Source organism: Diadema setosum, chromosome 18 (genome assembly GCF_964275005.1).
Source record: "Diadema setosum chromosome 18, eeDiaSeto1, whole genome shotgun sequence".
Taxonomy (NCBI): Eukaryota; Metazoa; Echinodermata; class Echinoidea; order Diadematoida; family Diadematidae; genus Diadema; species Diadema setosum.
The window spans coordinates 12,365,360-12,380,828 of record NC_092702.1 but is presented as its reverse complement, the minus strand read 5'-3'; the positions used below and the strand labels follow the sequence as shown (position 1 = coordinate 12,380,828).

The 15,469-nt window shown below is 38.5% G+C and overlaps 1 protein-coding gene across 1 annotated transcript in view; it reads left to right on the top strand.

The window, feature by feature from the left end:
* LOC140241546 (uncharacterized) overlaps positions 1-15,469 on the top strand; it is a 79,282-nt gene that overhangs the window by 27,658 nt on the left and 36,155 nt on the right. Inside the window, exons 3-5 of the mRNA XM_072321281.1 lie at positions 1,601-1,763; positions 11,532-11,660; positions 13,327-13,380. Of these exons, the coding sequence (XP_072177382.1) occupies positions 1,601-1,763; positions 11,532-11,660; positions 13,327-13,380 (346 nt within the window). The remainder of the gene's footprint in view (positions 1-1,600; positions 1,764-11,531; positions 11,661-13,326; positions 13,381-15,469) is intronic.

The following is a 15,469-nucleotide window of genomic DNA, read 5'->3' as shown; positions in this document are numbered from 1 at the left end:
ATAACAAATTTGTTCACATTAATGAGTTTTGATTCTATATATGTCATTATGAATTTTCTTCACTTTATCCAAGAAATAATTGCCTAAGTCATTGACAAAAGCTGTTCTATCCGTATTACATGGAATCACTGGTTGCTTGTTTGACATATTCACAAGACCCTTCACAACATTAAACAGTGCTTTGGTGTTTTCTTTGTGTTCAGACACGAGGTCTTTGTTGTGAGTTTTGCGTGCCTCAAACAAGGAGAAACTGTAAGAGTTTCGAAGTGACACATACTCTTTCCAGTCTTTCTCAGATCTTGACTTCAACCAACGTTTCTCAGCTTTCCTCTTTCTACGTTTCTTTTCTAATATAACATCAGTTAGCCAGGGTGTCTTAGGTCGCAAGACCACAGTCTTTTCTACCATCGGTGGTCACCACAAGGTCAATGGTCACAGGCAGGGGTCAATGAACTTTTAGGACCCAATGTACTGTGCATTTGAATATGACTCCTAACTTTTGATCCATAGGTCCATTTGTGAACAACAAAAAAAGGGTATTGTACGATTGTGGGCGAGACACATTACGGCACTTGCCTTGTTTGCATTATGGAAGAGTACACATACAGCGTATGTTTATATGTAAATAGTCAAGATGCATTTGGTTTTTTTTTCTGAGCAGGAGCAAGCCATTTGATTAGCCTATATTTGGAACTCTAATAGATAGGACCATTTGAATTAGCTGTTGTTTGCTTTTGCACAATATATACAAAAAAGGATGTTTGTGTGGTAATTGATGTCATTTGCACAATGAGTTACAATGATATGATTGACATCTGCTAGACACTAAAATCTTGTTTTAACAGACCTTACCTCGACAATGTTGGGACGATGTCCACAGAAAAAAAATTCCTTGCCTTGAGCAATAAAACCGCATGAGAGAGCCAAGGGTACTGTTTTAAGAGACACACACCGAAAACCTTCTCCAGGTTGGTTTTCATAACAACCTACCCGCTCATGCGCGAATGGGTGTGATTAGAAGCCATGCACGTGATCAGCAAGAGTTGTGTCATTCTGTTTGGACTATTGGGCATGTGTGTTGAGTGTATCAAAGGAATGTTACAGCGAGAGCGTTTTAACAGAAGGGTTGTTGGGGTGATGTAAGTAAAGGATTAAAATACCATTCCTAGAGATAATACTGCTATAACTAATTTTACTGTTTTATAAAAATTGTATGAAATCATTAATATTAATCTAGATAGTGTTCATTAGAAAAGAAAGAGAAGACAAAGAATAATACAACTGAGGCTTCATAATTTGCCAACATGACAAGATACCCAGAGAACAGTAAGAAACTATGTTCACACACCTTAAAGAAAACAAAGAGACTGACTAAGATTATTGTCCAATGGCAATGTAATGAACAGTGCTCCTTATTTAGTTTTTCATGTTTTATTTCAAATACCATTAGTCTTCTAATGCAAATTTAAACCAGTTTTGATGCATCAGACATTCCTATGAATCTATTTGAGTTTGTTGTCTCAAGAATCCTCCATCAGGATATTTGGTTTTCCATGTCATAAACCTAGATTTTGACTATTGCTTTCCCTTAACTTTGCAGAAAAAAGGAAATTGATCAGATTCTTATGGCTCTCATTGCAAAGAGCCACACAGCTCATGCCAAAGAAGAAGAAAAGGAGACAACAAGGGAAGTACAGTCCCACCCCAGCCCTGTGATTCATGAAGAGGAGGAGGCTGCCAAGATGCTTTCATCATCAGATGAGGTAAAACAAAACAAACGAAATTGAAAGAGTTAAAAATTACTCTATAACAGTCTAGTGTTACCACAATTTGATTACTGTTCTGTTGTTTGGTCAAACAGATTTCAATCCCATACAACTAAGCAACAAAAAATTCAGAAGAGGGCAGCATGAATAATATTGGACAAAACATATGACACACCGTCAGCTGATTTATTCAAAAGTCTTAAATGGATGACACTAGACAAACGTTTTTGAGTTCAGTCGCATTATATGATATATAAATGCGTTCATAACTTAACACCGTCTTACATTCAGGTACACTTAGTTATTCCAGCCTAGTGATATACATGAACATCACACAAGGCTAATAGACAGTGGAAGTCTACGTGTGATAAGATTTCGCTCTGATTGTCACAAGTGCAGCCCAATCGTATCTTTTTACTTGAATGGAACAGGCTGGATTATTCAATTAGATCAGCTTCTTCCATTTATTCATTTTAGAGATTGTTTAAGCAAACTTGTTATTTGTAAGTAACACACCAAATTTATTCTGGGCTAGCTAATCATTCCTGTATAATTGCATTTTAATTTGGCCAAAAAAAAAAATGGTTTGTTTGCCCTTTGCGACCGACCGAAAATCACGGAAATTTTGGGTCACATTTTTTTTTTTCTCTCTTTCAAGTGTATTTTTTCCACAAATTTCATCTTCTGCAAATTTGTGAACGGTTTTAAACCCAAAATTATCAATTTTAAGCTAAAGAAAGAATGAAAAAAAAAAAAGTCTAAAAATGTTTGTTGTTTTTTTTTCATCTCATCGACCCGTCGTAATTGTGTTCGGGCCGCGCGGGGCCGCAGGCTACGTTTTAATAAGTTGCATGCTAGCTAGCTTTTTGGCTCAAGTGCATGCATGCGCACGAAGTCCAATCAATGCATGCATATGCGCATAGGTAGTGCGCTAGCTAGCTAGCTACCGTAACGGCCGTGGCGCAGCGCAGCGCGGCTGCCAAGATGGCTACTTTTGCAGCATCCGTTACCAGCCGTCATGGCACCAAAACTGTTTGGAGTTCAGTTGCCAGCATCTCACTGGAAGGTACTTTTTTGGAGCTGTTTGCAAAATATAACAAAGATGAACGTTATAGGTGTTTGTCAGTGAGTGTTGTTTCTGCCTCGCGTACCGGGCCCTGGCAAGACGTAAATTTGAATGAATCCCTTGGAGTTTTGAGTGCATTGACACGGAAAAAAGGGTATTTTAAAAAAAAAAAACGACCTACCGACCCTCTTGGGTTTTGACAATTAAGGGCAAACAAACAATTTTTCTTTTTTGGGCCTTATTACTAGTATATCGGCATTCTGGTGAACTCTTGTTGTGGCATAATCAATATAAACTGTATTTTTATGCCTCCGCCACGAAGTGGTGCTGGAGGCATTATGTTTTCAGGTTGTCCGTCCGTCCATCCGTCCGTCCTTCCGTCCTTTTTGTACACTTGGTGTATGCATGTTTAACCTATTAGAGATTCTCTGGAAAGTTTTTTGTTTTCTTTTTAGCTCACCTGAGCCAAAGGCTCAAGTGAGCTATTGCGATCGCCCTTCGTCCGGCGTCCGTCGTGCGTCGTCCGTCGTGCGTAAACTTTTTACATTTTCATCTTCTTCTTGAAAACCCCAAGACCGATTTTCATCAAACTTGGCAGGTAGCATCCCTAGGGGGTTAGGAACTCAATTTGTTAAAATGGGCACCATGCCCCACCCAGGGGCCCCAGGGGGGCCCAAACCCCCCAAAATTAAGGAATCTGTAAAATCTTCTTCTCTAGAACCAGAAGTGATAGAGCTAAGTTGATACTATGAGTTAGTACATTGATGACTGTAGTTTCAAGTTTGTTCATGGCAGAATCAGGGGTGCCACCCTTGGGACCCAGGGGAGGGGGGTGGGGAGGGGTCCTAATGGGGCCTAAATTATACATTTTCATCTTCTTCTTGAGAACCCCATGACCAATTTTCACCAAACTTGGCAGGTAGCATCCCTAGGGGGTTAGGATCTCAATTTGTTAAAATGGGCACCATGCCCCACCCAGGGGCCCCAGGGGGGCCAAACCCCCCAAAATGAAGGAATCTTTAAAAATCTTCTCTAGAATCAGAAGTTATAGAGCTAAGATAATACTATGAATGAGTACATTAATGACTGTAGTTTCAAGTTTGTTCATAGCAAATCCAGGGGTGCCCCTCTTGGGGGCAGGGGGGGGGGGGTTGGGAAGGTCCAAATGGGGGCCTGAATTGTACATTTTCATCTTCTTCCTGAAAACCTCATGATGGATTTTCGTCAAACTGGCAGGTAGCATCCCTAGGGGATCAGGATCTCAATTTATCAAAATGGGCACCATGCCCCACCCAGAGGGCCCCAGGGGGCCCCCAATCCCCCCAAATGAAGGAATCTTAAAAAATTTGGGCCCTTACTGTACATTTTCATCTTCTATTTGAGAATGCCTGGTCAAATTTTAGTAGAGCTGTGAATAATTTAGATTAGTAACTGCGTGACAGGTGAACTTGCGATACTCAGGTGAGCGCTAGACCCGCGGGTCTCTTGTCTTTTTTGCCCCAAAGGTCAAAAGGTCAAAGATCAAGTGAAAGTGCTGAACTAACTTTTTCCTCCATATCTCGGAAGTGGCTCAAGTTATCTTGAAACTTACTACATATTTATGCATGTTCTGCCTGACAGTGATTATCTTATGAATTTTAAGGTCACAGGCCAGATGAAAATGGTAACAATTTACTATTCAATACAGAAATTGCACTTTTTCTCCATACCTTGGGAAAAACTAAATAATTACTTTCCATTGCAAGCCTCATAGATTAAGAAGGATAACTTGAGACACCAGGATCAGACTGTTGATAGAGATACAGCCTGTGTCTTATTAGCTGACCTGAGCCTTTGGCTCAAGTGAGCTATTGCGATCATTCTTCATCCAGCGTCCGTCGTGCGCCGTGCGTAAACTTTTTACATTTTCATCTTCTTCTTGAAAACCCCTTGACCGATTTTCACCAAACTTGGCAGGTAGCATCCCCAAGGGGTTTGGATCTCAATTTGTTAAAGTGGGCACCATGCCCCACCCAGGGACCCCCGCAGAAAATACACACGGCACCAAGGCAAGCCTCGTTAATATTAAGTAACTATGTAGAATAAGAATAGTTACTTAATATTAACGAGGCTTGCCTTGGTGCCGTGTGTATTTTCTGCGTCAAATTTGTACGCAAATTTGTCAAAGAATATAAAGCAACAACAACGACAAAAGTACACATCCCTGAACGAGTGGATAAAGGCGGCTCGCTCCACTCGCCGGCCAACAGGTTTGTGGGGTAAACGCGCTATACAGGGGCACGCAGAGCGAGTCGCCTTGTTTAAAGGCTACACCCAGGGGGACCCCAATCCCCAAAATTAAGGAATCTTAAAAAATCTTCTTCTCTAGAACCAAAAGTGATAGAGCTAAAATTGATACTGTGAGTGGGTGGGGGGGGGGGGGGGGGGAAGGGGTACAAGTTTGGGCCCTGATTGTACATTTTCACCTTCTGCTTGAGAATGCCTGGTCAAATTGATGATATTTGTCGCAGTGTGTCACGTGTTACAAGGCTCTCTGGATTTATCATCTTCTTGTTCTTTTTCAAGTTTCTTATCAAGTAATAATTACCACCTTTGACTACTGGACACAAAGTAGACTGTTTTGGTGTGGTTTGATTTCACCGGCACTATCTGTCGCAAGAGATAAGGAGCATTCTCAGGACAACATCTTTGCTGATCTTGGTGTCAATTTTGAACTCAAGTCCCACATATAGCATTTACTGTGAGTACCTGCCAACATGCCTGGTCGAAGCAAGAAGAATAAGATGCCAGGGAAATTTTTGCGTAGCAGTCCTAAACCACAAGACCAAACTCCAACTCAAAGGCGGCCTTTCATTGCCCACCCGGGAGTTGACCAAGCGGTGGAGAGGGAGAGAGGAATGGCAGCTGAGGGAGGCCAGACCATACCCAGCGATAGGGACATACAGCTTAATCTAGGTGGTCTGTGTGAAGAGCTAAGTGAGGGTGGGGCAGTAAGATCACTCAGCTCATAGATAAGGCAGTGAAAACAGCGCTTAAAGCTGCACTACCCCAAATAGTGCAGGTGGTCAAGGAGGCCTGTCTCAACACCATCAAGGAAGCCATCAATCCACATTTGCTGCGAATACAGTTCCAGCAAGATGAAATTCAGCAGGAGCTGAGAAGGGACAACCTTCGGCTGACTGGAATCCCTGAGGCTGAAGAGGAGACGGAGGACCAGCTTGCTGAAAGTATTGCTAAAGTGGCTAGGGAAGCTGGTGTGGAGATACGCCCTGAGGACATATCTTCTTGTCACCGACTTGGAAAGAAGCGCGAAGGAGGGAAAAGCAGGCAAACTGTTGTCCGATTCACAGCAAGGAGGAAAAGAGACAATTTGTATGCTGCCCGTTTTGGACTTAAAGGGAAGGACGACATGAAGGGGGTATACATCAATGATGACTTGACAGCAATGTGGCATTCCATCCTCATGAAGGTAAAGACGGCCCCAAATGTCAAATCAACAACAAACAAGTACGGGAACGTGTCTTGCAAACTAACAACTGGAGAGACAAGGATCATCAAGAACCCGGATGATCTGTTTGATCTGGGTTTTGATGATGTTTCCTATAGTGACTTCAAACTTCACTTTATAGTATAGCCTGTGACCTTGCTAATCCCAAATTAGAATAAACTCCAACCCAATAAGTAATGATAGAAAATGAAGTCAATACTTTGGAAGTTCATGAATACAAATTATGTCCCAGTGATTTTGATAATAAAATTGATAAAATAAATGAGAACTCTCTTAGTATCACTCATGTCAATGTTAGGTCTTTAGAAATAGAAATATAAGTGGACTGCAATTATTGTATGATCACAGCCTTAAATTCAAATTTGATATTATTGCACTTTCTGAAGTTTGGAACGTTAGTACGTATGTGATGTTAACACATTACCATTACAGGATTATGTTTTGGAGGTCAATTGTCGCCGGGGAAAGGAGAGGGGTGGAGGCGTAGGAGCTTATATTCATAAGACGCTGAACTATGTTACACTCAATTATTATGTTGAACACACGGAAAGTCTTTGGTTGAGGATAAATCAGAATTGTTTTGATAAAACTGTGGTAGGAATAATTTATAGAAAACCAAATACTGATGTTGAACAATTTCGAAATAGCTTGCTTAATGTTTTAGAGGAACTTAAGGTTGAAAAAATAGGCATTGTACTTCTTGGAGATTTCAGTATAGATATATCTCAAACAAATAATCAAAAGGTATATGATTATCTGAGTATGGTAGAGAGTACAGGAGTGCAACAGATTATCTCGTCGTCTGTTATTGATCATATTTATACTAATGTGTATAGTCATACAATTTATTCAGGTGTCATTGAGACAGATGTGTCAGATCATTTTTCAATTTTTGTCATTTTCGAAAACAGGAATAAAAATACGAATGCTTTTGTGCGGTAATTTGCCCGATCCTACAAGTCATTTGATGCCCAGTCATTTCACGAGGATCTACACCATGTAGGGAAAATTGATTGGGCACATGTATCTAGATACGAAAATGTAAACACAGCTTATGAAGTTTTTCATGATATGTTTGAGAAAATATGTGATAAGCATGCACCTACAATAGAATATAATGTATCCCAGAAAAAGAACAGCCCAAAGAAACCTTGGATCTCATCAGCGATTCTTAAATCCATCAAGAAGAAGCACAACTTATACAAAAACTACAGGTCATCAAATTTTAGTGACGAATACGGAAACAAGTATAAAAGGTATCGAAACACTTTGGTGACAGTTATTAAAAATGCAAAGAGATTGTATTATTGCAATTCTTTTAATCGTAACAAAAGTAACATGACAAAGACCTGGGATACCATTAATGAGTTAATTGGTAGAAAGGTTAAAGATAAGCATTTGGATATAGAAGAGTTAACTATCAATCAAGGTGGAATTGACAAAGTTGTATCTTCTAACAATGAAATAGCCCAAGAACTCAATAACTACTTTGTCACTGTTGGGTCAAATTTGGCAGAACGAATACCAAATGGGCCTCCTAATAGTTGTTTGCAAGATTATTTGGGTGCCAGAAATACAAAGTCTTTGGCTTGGAAACCTATAAGAGAAGAAATTATGGATATTGTATATGCTCTTGATGCTACAAAGTCTCATGGTTATGATAATTTGTCAATAAGATTGATCAAGGACGCAGCACCATATATTGTTTCCCCATTGACATATCTTTAATTTGTCATTAGAAGTGGGCCAATTCCCTGATGCACTTAAGATTGCAAAAGTGACGCCTTTGTTCAAGAAAGGTTCGAAAGATGACCCAGGTAATTACAGACCTATTTCAGTTCTGCCAGTAATTGCAAAAATTTTCGAGAAATTAGTCAATGGTCGTCTAATGGACTTTTTAGAGTCCACTAAAATTTTGTATAGACACCAGTATGGATTTCATAAGAAATACAGTACAAAATTATCATTAATCAATTCGGTTAATACATTAATACACTCAAATGATAAAGGTGAAATAACCCTCAGTATATTTATAGATTTCAAAAAGGCGTTTGACACAATCAATCATCGCATCCTTTCAGTGAAATTAGAATATTATGGCATAAGAGGCATTGTGTTGCAGTGGTTTCAACATTACCTCTCAAACCGATCGCAGGTATTGTGCTACAAGAATGAAATATCCAGTAGTAGAACGATCACATGTGGAGTACCACAAGGATCAGTGCTGGGACCCACACTTCCTATTATACATCAATGATTTACCTAGCTCATCGAACTATTTTCAGTTCAGACTATTCGCTGACGATTCAAACATTTTTCATACATTTCCCAAAGGTACAAAAGAAATTGATATGGATGACGTAAATAGAAAATTGAATGAGGTACAGGAATGGTGTATAGTAAATAAATTAACTATTAACTTGAAGAAAACAAATTATATGATTATTAAAGGACCAAGACAACCAATTGCAATTAAAGGTGTGTTAACAGTCTCTGAAACGGTTATAGAAAGAGTACATGTAGCATCTTTTGTAGGAATCCAAATTGATGAGACCTTGATGTGGAAGGATCAGATTCAGTGTATCAACAAATGCATTAGGCGCAAAATTGGCTTAATTTTTAAGTTAAGATACTTTGTTCCAAGGCATGTTCTCATGCTTTTATATAAATTCTTTATACAATCACATATACTTTATGGAATTGAAGTATGGGGAAGTACCTACAGAAGCCACCTAGATTGTATACTTTTAGCACAAAAAATGGCCGTGAGAGCAATTACATTTTCCCCCTTAAGAACAAGTTCAAGGCCATTATTCACCAGTCTAGGAGTGTTAGATGTTTTTGACCTGCATGAGCTTGCAGTGTCAACCTTTGTATATGATCTACACAAGGGACATTTACCACATTCTGTAACGCAATATTATGAGCCAATGAATCATGCATACAGGACTAGAGGGTTATTCAGGAGAAAAGAACAAGATCTTCATTTCGAAGAAACGTGAAAAAGCACTTGTTAAATGAAGTTTAGTGAAGAAAAGAATATTCAGTGTTTAGTTTAATGTACTTTTATAGTACAGTAACTTTAAAAGAGTAGACCTTGCAATAAGCAGCTTAAATATACATGTACATGTAGCTATAATGGGAGAACCATTCTCGACTAGCACTTGTGCTTACTTTTTGTTCCCCCTTTAACAACATTATCTTCTGTTTTTCTATTTTTATGCCTCCGCCACGAAGTGGTGCCGGAGGCATTATGTTTTCGGGTTGTCCGTACGTCCGTCCGCATTCGTTTACGCGATAACTTGAGTAATATTGACTGGAATTTTACCAAACTTGGTCCAAGTCTAAAGTATGATGGGGCAATTATTTGAATAGATTTTGGGTGAAATCGGCTAAAGGTCAAAGGTCAAGATCAAATCATGAAATTGTAACTGTTTACGCGATAACTCAAGACTGGATCAAGCAAATTTCACCAAACTTTGTCCAAGGATGATGTATGGAGGGACAATTACTTGATTAATTTTTGAGTGAAATCAGACAGAGGTCAAAGGTCAAAGATCAAGGTCAAATCCTAAAATTTATCTTTTTACGTGATAACTCAAAACTGGATGAAGCAGCTTTCACCAAACTTGGTCCAAGGATGATGTATAATATGGCAATTAGTTGAGTAGATTTTAGTGACATTGGCAAGAGGTCAAAGGTCAAAAGGTCAAGGTCAAATGCTAAAAATGTTGCTATTTCCCCATATCCATGCAATGCCCAAAGGTATTTTCTTGAAACTTAGTGTAGACATGTATTACTGCATAAAGATTCTCCAGAGAGAGTTTCATGTCATAAGGTCAAAGGTCAAAAGGTCAAAGATTAGGTGAAAATGTTACAATTTCACTGTTCTCACAAATGGTTCAATGTATCTTCATGGAACTTGGTACATACACATACAGGGATTATCTAGGGAATTTAGGGGTCATGGGTCAATAGCCAGGGGTCAAAGGTCAAGGTCAACTCATCAAAATTTTACTATTTCCCTCATATACTAGTATATGCAGTGCTTGCATTATTATTTTTAAAACTTAATATACATGTATTACCTAATGGAGATTCTCTTGGAAATTTCCTGCCAGAAGGTCAAAGGTCAAAGGTTAAGGGTCAAGGCCAGGTTCAAATGCAAAAAAAAATCTATTTTATACTGTAATTACACTCTTTCTTTATACCTTGAAAATTACTCAATGCATAAACTTATGAAAGGGTCAGTCAGAAGTCCAGTAAAAATCCTCAATTCCCCAAATACATGTACCTGCACTCTTTAGTAGACAATTATAGCAATTGTAGTTCAAGGAAAGTGAACATTCAAGATATTTCTGGCAAACCTGTCATTTCAATATTTTGCCAGTTATGTGAAACTGTTTTCTCACATTGTGAAGACATTATACTATACACCTATTGGGAGAATCATGCATTATGGCGGAGGCATCAGTCGCCATAGCGACATTTCTAGTTTTTTCAGAACCTTTGTCTATACATATTTCGACATTACATACTTATTCATACTCTTTGCCTTTTCAGTGATAAATGTGTCACAACGAGACTAAATCTATTATACCACATGTATTCTAATGTAAGATAGTATGTAAAATATATGCTTGCATAGCTGTAAGAACCTTATACAAAATCATTGTATTCTCATAAAAAAATTTTCATGTTATTGTATCTTACCCTATGGAATTTCATGTTATCATGTTATCATATTCACATGTATGTTGTTAAAAAACTCAACTCAACTCAAATCTTAGTGGAGCTGTGTGTAATTTAAGATTAGTGACTGCATGAAAGGTGAACTTGCAATACTCAGGTGAGTGCGAGACCCCCGGGTCTCGTGTTAATGTATGTGTCTGTGTCTGTGGATTTACTTTGCTCCTGCTATTCAGATCACACCCCTTATTTTGATGGTCTTCCTTCTAGGAAACTGTGTTGTAATACACTTTTGAAAATATGGAATATCATATTCTTGTATATCAATGAAAGTTTTTTCATTGTGAATAAATTAGACACAGTGGACACTTGGATTTCCTTTGGTCTCATCAGATGCCTTACCAATTTCTAACACCTTCACACTATCATAACAGGTGAAAGTTGTGTTTGTAGACATCCTGTGTCATTTATAATCAGACATCATGCTGTCCTTGTTCATCAGGTGGAAGACCTAGGGCCTCCTGTGAAAAGGAAGAAAAAGAAAAAGAAACAGACCTTAGACCCTGTCACCAAGACAACCAAAGCAAAGAAGGAGAAGTCCCCAAAGAAGAAGGAGCCAAAACTAGCCAAGGTCAAGTTTACATTCTAGGCTATTAGTTAGTTCTTGATATTTAACATTTGGATAATTTCTGTCATGCCAAAACAAGAACTTTTCAAATTCATGGCCACCACATGAATGCTTCAAAAGCTTTTGTTTGTTTGTTTAAAAACAAAAACAGGATGTGCACAATAGATATGGCCATAAAATTGAAACAGAAATGGTACTTTTTCTATCTATGGTAGAGTACATTGACAGAACTTTCCTAATTGTTTGCTACCAAAGTGTTTCAGCATCATAGAAATGAAAAGTAAGTAAGCAAAGTACTTCACATATTTACAGAGCAAGTTACTTAAATAGTTGTATTTAAATGTGTGTTCACAGAAGGGGCATTTATGAGAGTATCAGGTATTGTAGATGGGGGAACGTGGAACTCCAATGATGTTGCATTCAGTTATTATCAGATATGAACTGAAAATTGCATTTATCTTCAATCATGTGGGGTATGTGTGATGAGTGATACATGTATCTGCTGAAAGCTTTGTGGAAAGATGAGCCATATTTTCTCTGTGTCATATCGTCTTTTTAATGGAGAATCCTGAATGAAAAAGTCAAGACAAGCAAAAATGCATTGATGTTCAGATTATGACTTCACTATAATTTCATTGTCTTTATTGATGCATGGCATGTTAAAGTGATAGCACTAATGTTCTGGAAGGTGTTACAATGTATAGTAGATTTAAAGTGTGGCACACTAAGTGCAGAATGAAAGCATAGCTGTGTTTAACCCTAACTTACCTGGGGGGGGGGGGGGGGCATTATGGCCCCCCCCCTCGACACTTCGCGCGACATCTCCGCAACGCAAGAACGCATCCACATGGCGATTTATGACAATTTACTTTGAAGCCTTGCGCAACTTTTAAGACCAAATTTGCGACGTCCGGGTACGCGGTTTCGAAGTTACGCATCATTATGTAAGTGCATGTGAGACTGAAAATTGCTCAAAACGTGATTTTGTGTACAAAACCAATGCAAATCAGGTTTCTATCTGAAATTTGTAATTGTATCATTATTTTTTACTTTTAGTGATTAAAAACAATTAATTTTATGTTTCTTATGATTGAAATACTGTTGCCAATGATTCCCATTGAAAAAAACAAAAAAAAACAAAAAGTAAAAAAACAGAAATACATAAGAAATTATAAAAACAATAAAATACATAAGAAATTAAAATTGATACCAATTTTTTTTTGACCTAAATTAAATCAGAATTCACCAAAGAGTCCTCAAGCAAATAATTTTCAAGTTTGGGGGCTTTATTTAATAATTTCCAGCCAAATTCTAATTTTATGCATAAATTAACATAATGAATTCTATAAAATAAAATAAAGCGATTTATTGAAATTTAACAACACAGCCCTATAGATTGCATCATGAGTGACGTGTGTGCCAATTTTTGTAACGAACGTGCGAATCGCGGGCGAGATCATAAGGGGGGCCATCATGCCCCCCCTCCCCCGGACTTTAAGCTCACAAAATAGCCCAGGTAAGTTAGGGTTAAACTTCTAATGCCTGAAGTGTTGCCCACAATGTCATCATTTCACGAACTTAAAAGCATTTGAACATGGGAATTTTGCAGTGTCAAACGTGTCTTTAATTGAGTGAAATTGAGCTGTTTTTTTTTTTTTATCTATTACAGAAAAAAGAAGCACCAAAAAGCCAGGCAAGTGTGGAGGATTCAGAGGAAGAACAGGTTAGTGCACTGCTCCCTCTGTCCTTATATTTTGATATACAATGTAATGAATTGAACGTTTTCAGAAAAATTAGCTCAGCCATAGAACCACTACATCTTGGAAACACATGAATGCATACAGGGTGTGCAACCTATATTGTGGCAAACCTTGCAAACACAAATGCAACAAGATTTTCCCAGTAAGGATTTTTTTATTTTTTTTTTAACCCACTAACTTTTTTCTGTGGTGGCCCTTTCAGACCACTAAAATCTTCGAATCAGAAATGTTGGTGGCCTAAAAAAAAAAAAATGTGGCCAGAAATTAAGGAAATATGAAAATTCATTTTAAACTTTAGATGCCCGATCAGGCCGCCAAAAGCCTTTTAGGAAATTTGGTAGCCTGACATCAATTTGTAGTGGTCCTGGGCCACTGGTAATGTCGAGCCCTGCTCTACCTGCAGACAAAATGTTTTTCATTCAACTTTGAATGCCAACGACCACCAGGTTTTTTTTTCATCATGCCTTTCACAAACCCATCATGGGTAACTAATGTAGTGACACAACATTTGCTCCTGCAACAGTTGCTCCGGTTTTATTTTCTCTAAGGACTTAGGATTTATAGGATTGTGATAGGGTTTTAAAGTTTAATTTGATGTTGGGAGTAGGATTTAGGTTAGGGTTATATGTATGCAAATTCATTCTGCTCTGTGCAGTGTATGTTCATATCACTCTTATGTCTATATTGTACTTCTTCTTTTTTTTCAATCAAACAGTGCTTATGATTGCAAGTGGAAAAGAAACAGTATCTGCAGTTAATAAAAAGAAATCCAGATATATCAAGTTTGAGAAAAGATATCTTCTTTAACTAGGAACACAAGATTCACTTAAGTGCAGTTGATTTCTAACTGCATACAGCTTTTGGTATGAGTATAATATACAAATATACAAGGCCTGAGAGGTTCTGGTTGAAACTATGTGCATGAGGTGACTTCAGTAGTGCTATTTTCTGAGGGGCGCAACCCCGAAGAAAATAGCACAACTGAAGTCACCGAAGGCACATGGTTTAACCAGAACCTCAAAAAATGGCCTGGTATATTTGCTTTATATCCCTCCCAATGAATTTTAAGAGTAACAGCAAAGTAAAGTGAGTGGTTTACTGATCTAAAGTCTTTTTTTTTTTCACGCACAAAATTACAACATGAAAGTGTATGCATCGACTGCGCGATGCCCTTTATCTCTCGAAGCGTAGACGTCGCGTGTTTGGTGGAAAACCGTACTGTGACGTGATGCCTCATACAGGTTACGCGCTTGTGACGAGTGGTATGCGTGCGCTTAGCAAGTATCTCCATGGCAGCGTGATATAGTTTTTGTACTATTTCCCTAGGGAGAATAGTAAGATGCGGACGGGACAAGGATTTGTATGGTAGAAATATGTTTTGTCGTTTTCAGTGCTCTCGACCAATCAGAGGACAAGAAGTAATTTGTGAGGGATATAATACTGAATATACAGTCAAACTCGGATACCTCGACGTCGGATAAGCCGAATATCACTTACCCCGGGGGCAAAATGAAAGTCCCGATTGTTCCTATGGAGTTTCCGTGTATCAAAATGCACGTAGCTTGAAAAAGATAACTTGAAGTTCGGTTACCTCGAGGGAAATCTAATGTCCCGATCTTAATTAACTTATTGTTTTTCCCAGCATGTTGCTCGAATCAAAATTGCAAACATCACTCAGCATCTCCGATTAAGTGCGTGTGGACAGCGAAGACATGTCACAAATCTTTTCACACTCGATTGTAAATATTCTGAGACCAGAACAATCGCGCGCCGAATTAAGAAATACCTGGTACACAGCTGACAAGAAAAATCCCCAACACCTACCTACACACGTACACGGTATGCACATAGCACCCTTGCCAATGGGGTGCTAGCGATAGCACTATGCTCTGCCCCATCATATTCTTTTCTTTAACCACTGTGTTCTGATTTTTGATCGTGATAGTCATACCGTGTGCGTAGATTTCTTAACCATCGTGGCGCACCTGCTTACGTGTTGACAGTTATATCTTTGGCATTAATCACACTCCACTGTCAAAACATCTGATTCAT